Source organism: Osmerus mordax, chromosome 15, assembly GCF_038355195.1.
Source record: "Osmerus mordax isolate fOsmMor3 chromosome 15, fOsmMor3.pri, whole genome shotgun sequence".
Lineage (NCBI taxonomy): Eukaryota > Metazoa > Chordata > Actinopteri > Osmeriformes > Osmeridae > Osmerus > Osmerus mordax.
Genome location: NC_090064.1, coordinates 5,904,984 through 5,918,342, shown reverse-complemented (window position 1 = coordinate 5,918,342; position 13,359 = coordinate 5,904,984). Strand labels below are relative to the sequence as shown.

Sequence of the window (13,359 nt, the reverse complement as noted above, 5' to 3'; positions counted from 1 at the left end):
TGCTATTGGCTGCCCCCCACCCCCCTCAACTGCCCAACACACACCGAGAGAGAGAGGGTTGGTGTAGAGCACGGCTGTGATCCACCAAAGTATTTGTCATGCCTGACTCACAACTTCAGGAACACTGGCTTGCATTCCTGAAGTTATGAACCTGGAGTAAGAACGGTAATTTGACTTGGACCCATTGACCTCACTGAGAAGCCTTTGTTGTGTGTCTGTCTCATGCCCTCTGTGCTGTTGACTTCACTATTGTTTTCTGAGCCATGCTTTGAAATGACCACTAGGGGTCCCTCTTTCTCTGAGCACAGAGACCTGAGTTGAATATTTTATGAGTGCGTATGTACCTAGATTACCAACTTTTGAAGCTGTACTCTCTGCACCCCAGCAACCACAATGCTCTCGGATCACACATCACAGGAAGGTCTAGTCAGCGCTGATAACGCTGCTCTGCTTGGAGTCGTACTTGAATATCAACCTCTGCGTCAGGTGGCTGAGCGGTTAGGGAATCGGGCTAGTAATCTAAAGGTTGCCAGTTCGATTACCGGCCATGTCAAATGACGTTGTGTCCTTGGGCAAGGCACTTCACCCTACTTGCCTCAGGGGGAATGTCCCTGTACTTACTGTAAGTCGCTCTGGATAAGAGCGTCTGCTAAATGACTAAATGTAAATGTAAACCTCAACAGACCCCCCCTCCACCCCCCCCCTACATGTTTGACCCCTCAACCTTCGAGTACTGATAATAGTCGTTGAATGGTGAGGGGAACGTTTATTCAAGGTTAGTTCTAACATCCCCCTCTGCCCCCCCCCACCCCCCACAGCATGCCGGCCCCCACCCTTACCTTGGCAGTACCGTCATGGCGTTGTCCGTGATCCAGCCCGCCGTGGCCTTCATCAGACCAGCCCCTGACTCCTCACGGTAAGAGACCCCGGTTCTACTCAGCCCGTTCATGCTTGTGGGCCACAGTGGGATATGAACCAGCAATACGCTACATTACGTCCAGGCAGTGCAGCGCCTGTATCCATTGACCCGATGCATTGAATCGATCTCTCTCGTTCCTCAGGAGGTACATCTTCAACTGGATGCATCTGGGGACAGGCATCGCTGCCCAGGTCCTGGCTGGTAAGGGAGAATGATCCGGATGATGATGGTGGAGGTGGTGACGATGGTGACGGTCACACAGGAACCCCCAGTCTCCTTCCTCACACTCCTGTCTCCTGTAGTTGCAGCCATGTTCCTGGGGCCCCAACAGCAGGCCCTTCTCCTGCCCAGCCCCTGGCCCACGGCCGTGCTGTCCGGCTGGGTGGCCTGGTTGGTCGTGACCCACCTGCTCCTGGAGCTCCTTACTAGAAGATCGCTCGCCACAGGTGATGCCTCTCTCCTCTCTTGCCGGGATGTAACTTTTGGTAGCCGTGGCGTTTAGGGGGGCGACAGCAACATGTTTGAGATACAAGTGTAGCCGATGTAGATGAGTTCAACTCACTCCTCAGGTATACAGTTAGGTCCATAAGTATTTGGACATTGACACAATTTTCATCATTTTGGCTCTGTATACCACCACAATGGATTTGAAATGAAACAATCAAGATGTGCTTTAAGTGCAGACTTTCAGCTTTAATTTCAGGGTATTTACATCCAAATCAGGTGAACGGTGTAGGAATTACAATACATTTTATGTGGCCCCCCCCTTTTTAAGGGACCAAAAGTAATTGGACAATTGGCTGCTCAGCTGTTCCATGGCCAGGTGTATGTTATTCCCTCATAAAGGGAGTTTGTTATTTCATTGACAAGGAGCAGATAAAAGGTCTAGAGTTCATTTCAAGTATGGTATTTGTGTTTGGAATCTGTTGCTGTCAACTCTCAATATCAAGTCCAAAGAGCTGTCACCATCAGTGAAGCAAGCCATCGTTAGGCTGTAAAATCAAAACAAACCAGAGAGATATCAGAGAGATAGCAAAAACATTAAGTGTGGCCAAATCAACTGTTTGGTACATTCTTAAAAAGAAAGAACGCACTGGTGAGCTCAGCAACACCAAAAGACCCGGAAGACCACGGAAAACAACTGTGGTGGATGACAGAAGAATTCTTTCCCTGGTGAAGAAAAACCCCTTCACAACAGTTGGCCAGATCAAGAACACTCTCCAGGAGGTAGGCGTATCTGTGTCAAAGTCAACAATTAAGAGAAGACTTCACCAGAGTAAATACAGAGGGTTCACCACAAGATGTAAACCATTGGTGAGTCTCAAAAACAGGAAGACCAGATTAGAGTTTGCCAAAAAACATCTAAAAGAGCCTGTACAGTTCTGGAACAACATCCTATGGACAGATGAGACCAATATCAACTTGTACCAGAATGATGGGAAGAGAAGAGTATGGAGAAGGGAAGGAACTGCTCATGATCCAAAGCATACCACCTCATCAGTGAAGCATGGTGGAGGTAGTGTTATGGCGTGGGCATGTATGGCTGCCAATGGAACTGGTTCCCTTGTACTTATCGATGATGTGACTGCTGACAAAAGCAGTAGGATGAATTCTGAAGTGTTTCGGGCAATATTATCTGCTCAGATTCAGCCAAATGCTTCAGAACTCATAGGACGGCGCTTCACAGTGCAGATGGACAATGACCCGAAGCATACTGCGAAAGCAACCAAAGAGTTTTTTAAGGCAAAGAAGTGTAATGTTCTGCAATGGCCAAGTCAATCACCTGACCTAAATCCAATTGAGCATGCATTTCACTTGCTAAAGACAAAACTGAAGGGAAAATGCCCCAAGAACAAGCAGGAACTGAAGACCGTTGCAATAGAGGCCTGGCAGAGCATCACCAGGGACGAAACCCAGCGTCTGGTGATGTCTATGGGTTCCAGACTTCAGGCTGTCATTGACTGCAAAGGATTTGCAACCAAGTATTAAAAGTGACAATTAGATTTATGATTATGTTAGTTTGTCCAATTATTTTTATTAAAAAGGGGGGGGGCACATATAAAATGTGTTGTAATTCCTACACCGTTCACCTGATTTGGATGTAAATACCCTGAAATTAAAGCTGAAAGTCTGCACTTAAAGCACACCTTGATTGTTCAAGTCCATTGTGGTGGTATACAGAGCCAAAAGGATGAAAATTGTGTCAATGTCCAAATATTTATGGACCTAACTGTATATACAGACCACCCGAGTCAGCGAAGCGCTAGCTTTTCATTGGAGTAGTTGGTAGTGGTCGCGCTTGCGGAGTCGGTAGTGCCGAGTTCGAGTCCCGTCACGGGTGGTTAGGATGGTTGTTCACTGCACAACCCACTAGCATTTACAGTAGATGTCCTTACCAACACCACTATTACCATGTACCAAAAAAGACTGACTACTTGATATTAAACCTTAAATTTAACCTGGAAGAACAAGAAACAACAGAACAAGAACACACAGAATAATGTGTGCCTATTTGAATGATTCATGTCCTTTTTTTGCTCAGAGGCAAAGCACATCTAATTGTCAATTCCATTAAAAGCAGAAGTGAAAAAACACAAACCTACTTCTTTAATGCGTGGGCGTTAATACCATTCGGGTGTGAAAGGTCATCTCTGGCCGTTGGTCTTTTATGTTGCAGACTGAATGTTCTGAAAATTGTAAAGGATGTTCTTGTGATTGACTAATACCCCACAGGGTCTATAATCACATGTACTCTTCTCTACTTGGCGCTGCTCTACTCTACATCACCTTTCTATTTTTCTGTCAGTTCACAGTTTCCACTATTTTACAGAATCCGAGGATAAGGAGATCTTAGTCACTCAGGTTGAGGAGGAGCAGAGGCAGAAACAGGTGAGACTGAGCTGGAAATCGAAGTGACTGATGACTTTCTAGATTTAGATCTGCTCTGTTTCGCTCTCATCTTTTCAAAATGGGATTGTCTTTTTTCTCATCCTTCTCAGCCGACTCCATATAAGAAGATCGTCCTGGCCGTGTTCCTTTTGGGAAATGTCACATTCCTGGCTATCATTCTAAGCACTATTGCAAATGTGTAACTAGAAATGTAAAAGTTTTCTTATAAGTATTCTAATTTATTGTGATTGCAGGTACGTAATTTGTGTACCAGAATTGTTTGTCAATTTTTCCACACAAGCCAAAATGGTGCTATTTAGCACGGCACTGCCTCTGACATTGTCAGATTTTGAATGATTTGTTTAAAAATCATTTTAAGGAACGCACACTGGGCCAAAAGTCTCTGTTCAAAAACACACTTCTGCTGTGATTTATTGTTGATTTCTCCAGCTCGTTTGAATCAATACCACATATTACATGTGAACAACTCAAATCAAAACGTTAGTTATTTTGTATTGAAAGGGGCTTGATTAGGCACAACCATGTTGATGCTGTACGTATTGCAGTTTCACTGTGTGTCGCTGAATACTTCCCTCAGCTCGCCTCGCAGAAAAGGACTGGGCTTTCTGCTGTTATCCTACATAGTGCTGCTCATTAGTGTTTCTTCTGTGCTTTTTGCTGAAGCGACAACTCGTTCCAGCCAATTACATTCAAAAGTACGTATGCTAATTGTGCTCTTTAGATTGCCTCGGTATGTCACCACTGTGACTGCAAGTGCCTTCAGCCATTTGTGGGAATTTTCTTCTGATTAGAGCACTGGATCACTTTTTGTGTTTGTGTGTGTGTGTGTGTGTGTGTGTAATGGTCAATAAAATGTTATTGATGAAGCGTAAAGGGAATTGGTCATACATATTTATTGTTGCACTATATCCTCTTATACACTGAGAATGCAAAGGAATTCACCTGCAGAAGAGAATCCTAAAAAGGCCAGACACAGTGCTTCTCTCATACAGAGTGATCCAATGTAAGCAAGCAACTCTGGTGACCTCTAAACTGGGACAAGAACAATTAAGCTTACAAACATATTGTATGAAATGGAAAAACAATGGCGGAAGCAGCTTTGAGAAATGTGAATAAAATGAACAGGAGTCAGTATTTCCTTCTTTGAAAAAGAACTTCTGATATTAACTGGAACATATTTGATTATGGATTTTTTGAGGTAGACCAGCTGATCAGTCTGGTGCTTTGCAGAGATGCCCCTGCTTGAGTTTGGTATACAGAAAGTCCCAATAGTGCCTTTATATAGTGTTTTTAAGACAAGAAAAACAAATCAATAACAGACGTCAATACTGGTTAAAAATCAATTTTCTGTATCGTACCTGGCTATACTGTATCTTTTTATTGTATTGTGTTGAAAATATGCAGGCCTGGCACAATTCTACAAGATTGTCTGGAAACCACATCATTTGTTTCAGAGGAATACACAGTACGAAAATACAATAAATAGAGTCTTTAGCGAGACAATACATTAAAATATGTTTTCAGATTTGCTTTACATGGAAATGTCAGAAAACGTTCGCAACTGTGGACTAAACTTTACATTCAGATTACATAGGCATCTTGGTAAACATACACTGCAATAGTCACTTTAAAAAGAGGTCCCCTCTATAGAAAATATATAGACGCTCAACTATCAATAAAAACTTACAAACTCCACTTACCATATCTTGCTGTTGCATAACAACAGAGTTTCAGTTCACTTTGCTGATAGCTAGAGTGTCTATACATGATCTATAGTCCCGTCAATAAACGTTGCCCATTAGTCTGTCTCTCTCTCTCTATCCAGAGGCTCATCAACAACACAGAAGCAGCGAGCGATGAAACAGCATGTTGCGACAAGAAACAAACTGGAGTTTATAGCACAGCATTGAGATCTGGTAAAACAGCTGAAATTGGACAAGAACGTGTTTTCATAAGGATCAGCTGCATTCTATTGGTGTTCAGTCGTCATTGTTTGCGAACTCCCCGGCCTCCCAGCGCAGTGCCATGGCGCTCTTGCGCCGTCCGCCGGTGTACACCTCTGGAAACTGAGAGAGAAACGTGTTAACCACCTTGGCTTTGCGATGGAACATGGCCGAATGAACCAAGTTGGAGACCACTTCAACCTCAAATTCTTCCAAATTCTTCCATATGGCTGACATAATCGGACCCTGACACTTCCAGTGTTTATTAGAGATACAACTTACTCTGTGATCACAGGAGAGCGCGGAGCGATCCATCTTGTATGGTGTTTTCATCGGTGACGATGGAGAGGACTTGCACTTCATAGGAACATCAACTGAAACAAGAGAAACATGAATTTCCACACGCTGGCTAAAATAAACATACAAAGTGCAGGTGAGGTGTTGGACATGAATAGGCCTATCTCAACTAAAACGTCAAATTGTTAATCATATATTATATTTGAGGTCATTATGGGGTTTGGTGAGAAAGGTTTTGTGTGTGGGCTCACTTGAGTTTTCAAATGACAAGCTGTCCATCATATTGGGGGTGACCAAGCCTGTTTTGGTGTACATGCCAGCCCTCTCTCTCCTCAGCTCTTCCTCTCTCTGCTTCACCATCTTGATCTCCTCGTCCACCAGCGACAGCGTGGACCGCGAGCGCAGCTTGAAGAAGGGGTTCTGCAGGAAGCCCTTCTCCTGCGGCTGCTCCTCGCCGCCGGCCTTGTTCAGGCAGAACTCGGAGGCGCTGCGCACGATCAGCTTGGACGTCTCCAGGATGATGAGGTTAGAGCTGGAGCTGTGACTCTCATCCGAACGCCATTCGCCCGTGCGGGCCGAGAGGGTACGAGCGCTGCCGCCATGCCGCGGGCTCGCTGGATAGTCGTCATCGCCAGGCTCCAGGATGACGACGTTGCTCCCCGCCATGTCGTCGAGCGGCGCCTTCGCCGGCGAGGAGGTGATGATGAAGGATGGCGTCAGGGGGGCGCTGGGGGATTTGGGGATCCTCACCTGCGGCGATTCCGTGGTTCTGAACGTCTTGGAGAAGCCCCGCTCCTTCCGGAAGCTCTCCTCCCTCTCCATGGCCAGGCGTATCTCCTTTTCCATGGGGGTCTCTGGGTCATCGTAGGGAGACCTGTAGCTGGAGTCATCCAGGCCAGAGTCTTCAGAGCAGGGGCTGAACTGGGTGTGAGGGTAGTCCCCTAGCAGGGGTAGGTTCTCCAGACTAGGGTCCTTTTTGGGCCTGTCAATGTTCCTTACTGGGGTGTACATGAAGCTGTGGCTGCCATGGAAGGTGGGGGTCTTGCTGGTGGGTGAGAGGACTTGGTTCTTGGTCTGCTCTTCCATCTCGAGCCACTGCCTACGGGCCAGCTGGAAGTCCACATGCTCCGTGCTGACGTTCTCGCTCTTGGTCTCTTGGATCACGCAGAAATCCTTGGGCATTTTCTTGTTGGGGTCGCCGGTGGTGTGGTGGGGATGTGGGTGCGTGTTATTGGGCTTTTCCTCCTCGTCGCTGTCTGCGTTCTGCGATAGGTTGTGGAGGGTCAACGCGTCAAAGATCACTTCCTGCGTAGGGGTCCCGTTGTAATTGACGTCGTCTGGTTGCTCTACTACGACTCCACCCTCTTCCTGATCGGTTTCCGGGTCCTCATCTCCCGGGTAGCCGTCGGCGTGGTTTTGCATGTTGTTCACCTCCACCTTCTGGACAAACAGCTCTTGCGCGCTGAGCTGCAAGCCGTCCAAGTACGAGTCATCGTCCTCCCTGTTTATGGACGAGGAGAAGATGGCCCGCCATTTGTCGTCGCCGTCGCTGTCGGACGAGGCGGCGGCGATCTCCACTCTCAGACACTCGTCCAGCTCTTCTGGGTACTCCTCGTTGGAGACGTCGGACAAGGCCTCCTCTCGGATGTACTGCTCCAGGATGGACTCCTCTGGGACGTCCTCGCCCATAGGGTCGCAGGCGTCGTCCTCACACACGTAGGGCTCGGCGGTATGGACGCTGGTCGTGTCTTCCTCAGGGCTGTCCAGGGGCTCGTCCACCTGGTCCTGTTCCTGGGTGTCCTGCCTCTTGCGATGAGCCTCGTTTTCGTACACGCTGTCGGCGCTGGACAGCGTGTCAGAGACGGACGAGTTGATGGATTCGTTCCTGTTGAGTTCTTCGCGCCCCGTGTCGAGGATCAGGGCTTCTCTCTGACAGGGTCTGTGGCCGTTCCCCAGGCCTTCCAGCTCCTCTATCTCGAAAGAACTGGTCGGCAGCTCTTTCAGGATGTGGAGCGTGGCCTTTTTTCCTTGGGAATCCAGGCAGTCGGCGTCGGGGCCAACCTGTTCGTCTTCTGCACTGTGTTTTTCAGGTGATTCACTCAAGGCCAGTTCCTCTTCGCAGTCTGTTACCTTGGCCACCTCAGGTTGTTCGCTCGTCTCCATGGCAACTAACTCTGCGTCGGATCTGGGTTTGTTTGGATTGAGATTCTCAGGGCTACTGCAGCTTTCTCTCGCTCCGCTTTCGTCCGTGCCTCTCACCACAGCCGTAGCTCTCTGAAAAGGGAAGAAGGGAATTAATAATTCCTTCGTCAGAGAGGGAGACTGGGGCCTGTTAGCCTATTCCCTGCTGAAGGCAGGATCGCATTTTGGAAATGAAAATAATTTGCCTCTCTCTCTCTGTCTAACTTCGACACGGTTTGACAGCTTGGCTTTACATTTGTGGCTGCCTCTTTTACCTCAGAATTATCGGCCGTTGTGAATGTTTATTTTTCTCCCCCTTTATTTCCCCAGTGAGCTGTAAATCCCTTAACAAACATTCTTTACAAGACACCTCCCAACCATGCACCTCACCTCAGAACATACTTTCTGTTGTAATCTGACTGCTGATGTGTTGTCGTGGGTTTCACCTGCTACAACACCCAACAAAGGTTTTAATTCACGCACACAGAGCTGTTGCGCTCCACCCATTCTCTAGGATAGGTTAAATTGCACCGTATAACTAAACTGCATACCGTGTTAAATGTGCTAATTAATCACGTAATATCTTGGATGACAACAATGTTGTAAACACGATGACACAGCCCACAATACCTGTTTATCCCAGTGTAAATACTATTCATCTGACTTCTAATAGCTGGCACAAAAGCCAGTCCAGCATTATATCCTAAAGGTACTTCTGTCTCCCATCAAGGGCCCTCCAACTCTTTGTAGCCAAAGGCCCAGGGGAGACAAGAGGCTTCAGATGAAATACCCAAGGGGGAGGGGGTGTGGAGTGAAGGTAGTTTGTTTACTATTGATGTGAATCATTCCGCAAAGTGAGTTATGAACAGAGGAGTGAGGCAGAGCGCAAAGCCAGCTGAATTAGATGTTCCGTTATGTAAGACTGCGGGGGCCGACTCTGTCGCCCACACGCCGCGCTGTGTCCCTGCAGTCGATTAGCTGTGTCACACCAGAGGGACTCTGGAGAATGGAGAGGGAGTCAGGAGAGGTGGGCCCAGGGAAAAACAACACACCCCATACGCGTCTGCCGGCTGCTCCCTGCTGAAACTGGCCAACACTGACATATCAATACCTTGTGAGTAATTGTCAGTCATGAGGATTGACTGGTAGGACAACACCAGGAATGGAATTCCAATAATGAAACTGCTTGAGTCCATCATTTGGGGTGACCCCCCCTCACACACACACACACACACAAAAACACACGCATCCTGGCCGGGTTTCCGTTGACCTCTCCGACAGTGATGTCACCAGTGCCAGCCTGCCAAGTGCCGCAGCGATGCTGATCCCGGGCCTTGGGCACTTTCACTCTCAAAGCTCATGGGATTCATCAGCAACCCCAGGGCGGGCTTTAACAGAAAGGCCCGCGGTGCTGACACTCCACAGTAACGACAGCCAACCTCCAATCCCTGTAATCCTCATCCTGTGACTCTCTCTGTAGCCTGGACCTCAGGCTACAGAGGTCCAGGCTACAGGACCTCTCTCTGTAGGCACATTCCGCTGTGTTCCACTGTAGCCTGTAATGTGACCAGAGGCAGCGCCCAGAGCTCGAAGAAGGACAATGTCCAAAAGGCAGAAAAGGTTATTTATCTGTCGTTCAATCTTATATCAGTACCTCAGCCTTTACTCTCATCGTAGACATACTGTATCTTGAAAAAGTCAGTACCTGTAAATATTCCACGAAGGAATAATTGATATTGCAGGTGATCGGATCTCACAGCAATAATGTTTTATTGCTCCTCCTGTCTACAGTGTTGACGTGGCTGTCTTGGGAAATTTCAGCTGAATAATTTGGCAGTTGACAGTGCGATATTGTACCTTAGCTGAATCAACACCACCATTTCACAGAGACAAAATACTGTTTATCTCTTTCTCTCTCTCTCTCTCTCTCTCTCTCTCTCTCTCTCTCTCTCTCTCTCTCCCTCTCAACACCACACCTACAGTATCTGTATAGAAACAGTACAGCAGATTGCAAGCTGTTTGATTTATTGTTGTATCTTATTCCTCTTATTTTCTTATTCAATGATCCTGTATGTTTCATGTTGATTAGTCACAAAAGTTACAGTAACAAACACAGATTTCACACAACAGATTCTGGACTAATGTCAATCCGCTCCGTAACCTAACCACATAAAACCAATCTCAGCTATGTACCTGCAAGCCCAACAAAAAAAGCCCAACAAAAGTCTGTGAAATCTTTCACAGAGAGAATGACAGACTGAGCATTGCCGATTACCATGGCAACCCTTGGTAGGCATAACACTTAGTGCATATCTCAGCCAGTGTTGCAGTGTCCACCTCCTCGCAGACTCTCACACCCGAGTCTTAAATAATGTGAAGTAAGTAATGCAGTGTCAATGCCATTTGCATCAGAAAAAAAGGCATTAAGAGCCATGCAGACAAAGGTGTTAAAGGGATAGTCTGTCTCCATATTAAGTCAACAGAATGAAGAATAAATAGAAACAAGTATGGAGTCGATATTTACTTAAAGTTCAAGGGAAAACTGGTTTCGCTTGTTCGACTCCCTAAAATATTGACTTCTGTTTCCGATTATCGCAACGTTAACTAAAGCCCAGACTCAAGAGCATTTCTTTTCTGATTTGTAGCTCCTTGGTCATGTACAGATACATGAACAGGAGGAGGAAGATGGTAACATTAACTGTCTCTCCATGTCCAGTCACCTACCAGCAGCCTGAAGCAGATCCGCCAGAAAGAAATCATCTTCAGACCAGCCACACAGTCATCCCAATGAGGAACCCAAAACCGTCCACTCACCCCGACCCCTCTTAGAGACAGTGTCCACAGCATGAGGCTGTTTGGTGATATACCCACACTGGAGTTTTAGGAGGTCAAATGGCACCCATGATGAAGAGATGCAGGGATGTATTGACAGAAATGCCATTAAGATGAGTCCTGCTGCAGAGACTGGTGTCCCTCAGGGAGTTTTCTAGCCACTGGTGTACGTGTTGGGTCATGGCAGTGTGACCATGGAAACCGCAGAGAGGTCTCCTGCTACAGGGCTGTCAATAGGTGACCTGGGTCACAGGCCATCCCCTAAAACAATGAAGGATTGATTGTCGTGTTATTCTTCATTGATAGATGGACTGTAAGTCGGACGGAACATGTAGGAGGTTTTCGCAGTGTTTTGGTCTTATGTCCTCCATTCACTAAACAATCAACAGGCAAAATGCACTTAAATTTGACATTCAATTGTCCAAGTGTGACTACGGGAGGCCTGGCAGAGATGTTACACTTGCCTCTCTGCCTGCCTGCCTGCCTGCCTGCCTGCCTGCCTGCCTGCTTGCCTGCCTGCTTGCCTGCTTGCCTGCCTGCTTGCCTGCCTGCCAACAGCTGGCCTGCCTGCCTGCCTTGCCTGCATTAATTTAAAGGGTTTTTTTTAACATAGAAGACATAATGGCAAGGAACACGCATGCCTTCAATAGAGGCACGTGTGCATGGGGGAGCCCTCTGAGAAGAGAATGGGATCAATACGTTGTTAATTAGTAGCCATCATACAATGCTGTAATGTAATTGCCAGATTATCCAAATGTAGCTATATATATCTTTGGTCATTATCACTACTCTTTGTGACAGCACTTGAGAGATGGAGGAGGAATTAGTTTCTGTGGTTTTTGGAGAGCCCTAGCCTTTGCCTGGCCTTTCCCCACTGACGCCTGTGAGAAGAGGAAGGAGATTGAGTCCTCTTCATCAGCCATCTGTATATTGAAGTAGATAATTATCTCTCTCTTTCGTTTTCTCTCTCTTTTCTCTCTCTCTTTTCTCTCTCTCTTTTCTCTCTCTCTCTCTCTCTCTCTCTCTCTCTCTCTCTCTCTCTCTCTCTCTCTCTCTCTCTCTCTCTCTCTCTCTCTCTCTCTCTCTCTCTCTTACACACACCCTCCAGCTTTTTTCTCTATCTCCCGCTCTTTTTTCTGTCTCTTTCTCTCTCTCTCTCTCTCTCTGCTTTAGCTTAACACCTGCCTACGTCTGAACAAGCATAAACATCTGCGGATAAACTCCAGTAAGATGTTTTAGGAATCCTGCCATGTTCTGTTCAGAATTAGTGAAAGCTCCCACGACCACACATTAACTCCGACATTCCAGATAGTCCCCTCACTTTGAACTTTCACAAACAGGGTTCAGATGAGATGTTTATAGAATAAATGGATGACTCTATGGAAGCTATTATTCTGCCTTTATAGAATCTCAATATTCGGTTATATCAGAATCAATCATTTATAATTCAAGTTTTCCATTCAACACGTCACCTAAATAGGAAAACAATTATGTAGGCAGAAAACAGAAATACTGCTTTCTATCACAATATAAGTATGTACTGTAGCAACTTGGAACTTACAGTGAAGCAGATGTCATCGATCTAATTCAGAAGACATTTTTAATAATCTCTCTCTCTCTCGCTCTCTCTCTCTCTCTCTCTCTCTCTCTCTCTCTCTCTCTCTCTCTCTCTCTCTCTCTCTCTCTCTCTCTCTCTCACACACACACACGCACACATACACATGCTTACACCCTAGACAAATAACCGTCACCTTCCGATCAATATCCATCCTGTTGTTCTTCAACCCCACCAGGCACCCACAGTGCATGCATTTGACAGTTACAACAATCAGTTCTCAGTTGCATCTGCAGACAACACAGCACACGTCCGTGACGGAAAAAACCCCACACTAGTATCCCTAACATCCATCAACAGCCTGGAGACAGGGAAACCTCGACCAACTTAACGTGAGTTGATAGCTGGTGTGAACCTACCTCCCAGCGCCTGGTCCTGATGGTGATGTGCCGGAGCAGTCTGCTGGAGGCTGCGATGAAGCAGTGTAAAGGCTGGTGGCTCTCGATTTCTCACTGAGTGTCTGTCTGTGTGTGTGTGTCGGTGTGTGTTGGGCAGTTGAGGGGGGTGGGGGGCAGCCAATAGCAGAGCAGTGATGCAAAATTACTTTTCTCTCCTTTTCTCTCCCTTTCTCTCCCTTTTTGCTCCACCTCCCCACTCTCTCTCTCTCTCTCTCTCTCTCTCTCTCTCTCTCTCTCTCTCTCTCTCTCAAACACTCTCACTCA

At 46.8% G+C, this 13,359-nt stretch overlaps 1 protein-coding gene across 2 annotated transcripts in view; it reads left to right on the top strand.

Moving 5' to 3' along the window:
• frrs1b (ferric-chelate reductase 1b) overlaps positions 1-4,031 on the top strand; it is an 8,022-nt gene extending 3,991 nt beyond the window's left edge. The window contains exons 11-15 of one of the 2 annotated variants that reach the window (XM_067251200.1): positions 819-916; positions 1,062-1,120; positions 1,222-1,365; positions 3,726-3,808; positions 3,919-4,031. In XM_067251200.1, the coding sequence (XP_067107301.1) occupies positions 819-916; positions 1,062-1,120; positions 1,222-1,365; positions 3,726-3,808; positions 3,919-4,011 (477 nt within the window). In that variant the 3' untranslated portion in view covers positions 4,012-4,031. The remainder of the gene's footprint in view (positions 1-818; positions 917-1,061; positions 1,121-1,221; positions 1,366-3,725; positions 3,809-3,918) is intronic. The other variant, XM_067251201.1, reaches the window with a different exon arrangement.
• Positions 4,032-13,359: the final 9,328 nt, after the last annotated feature.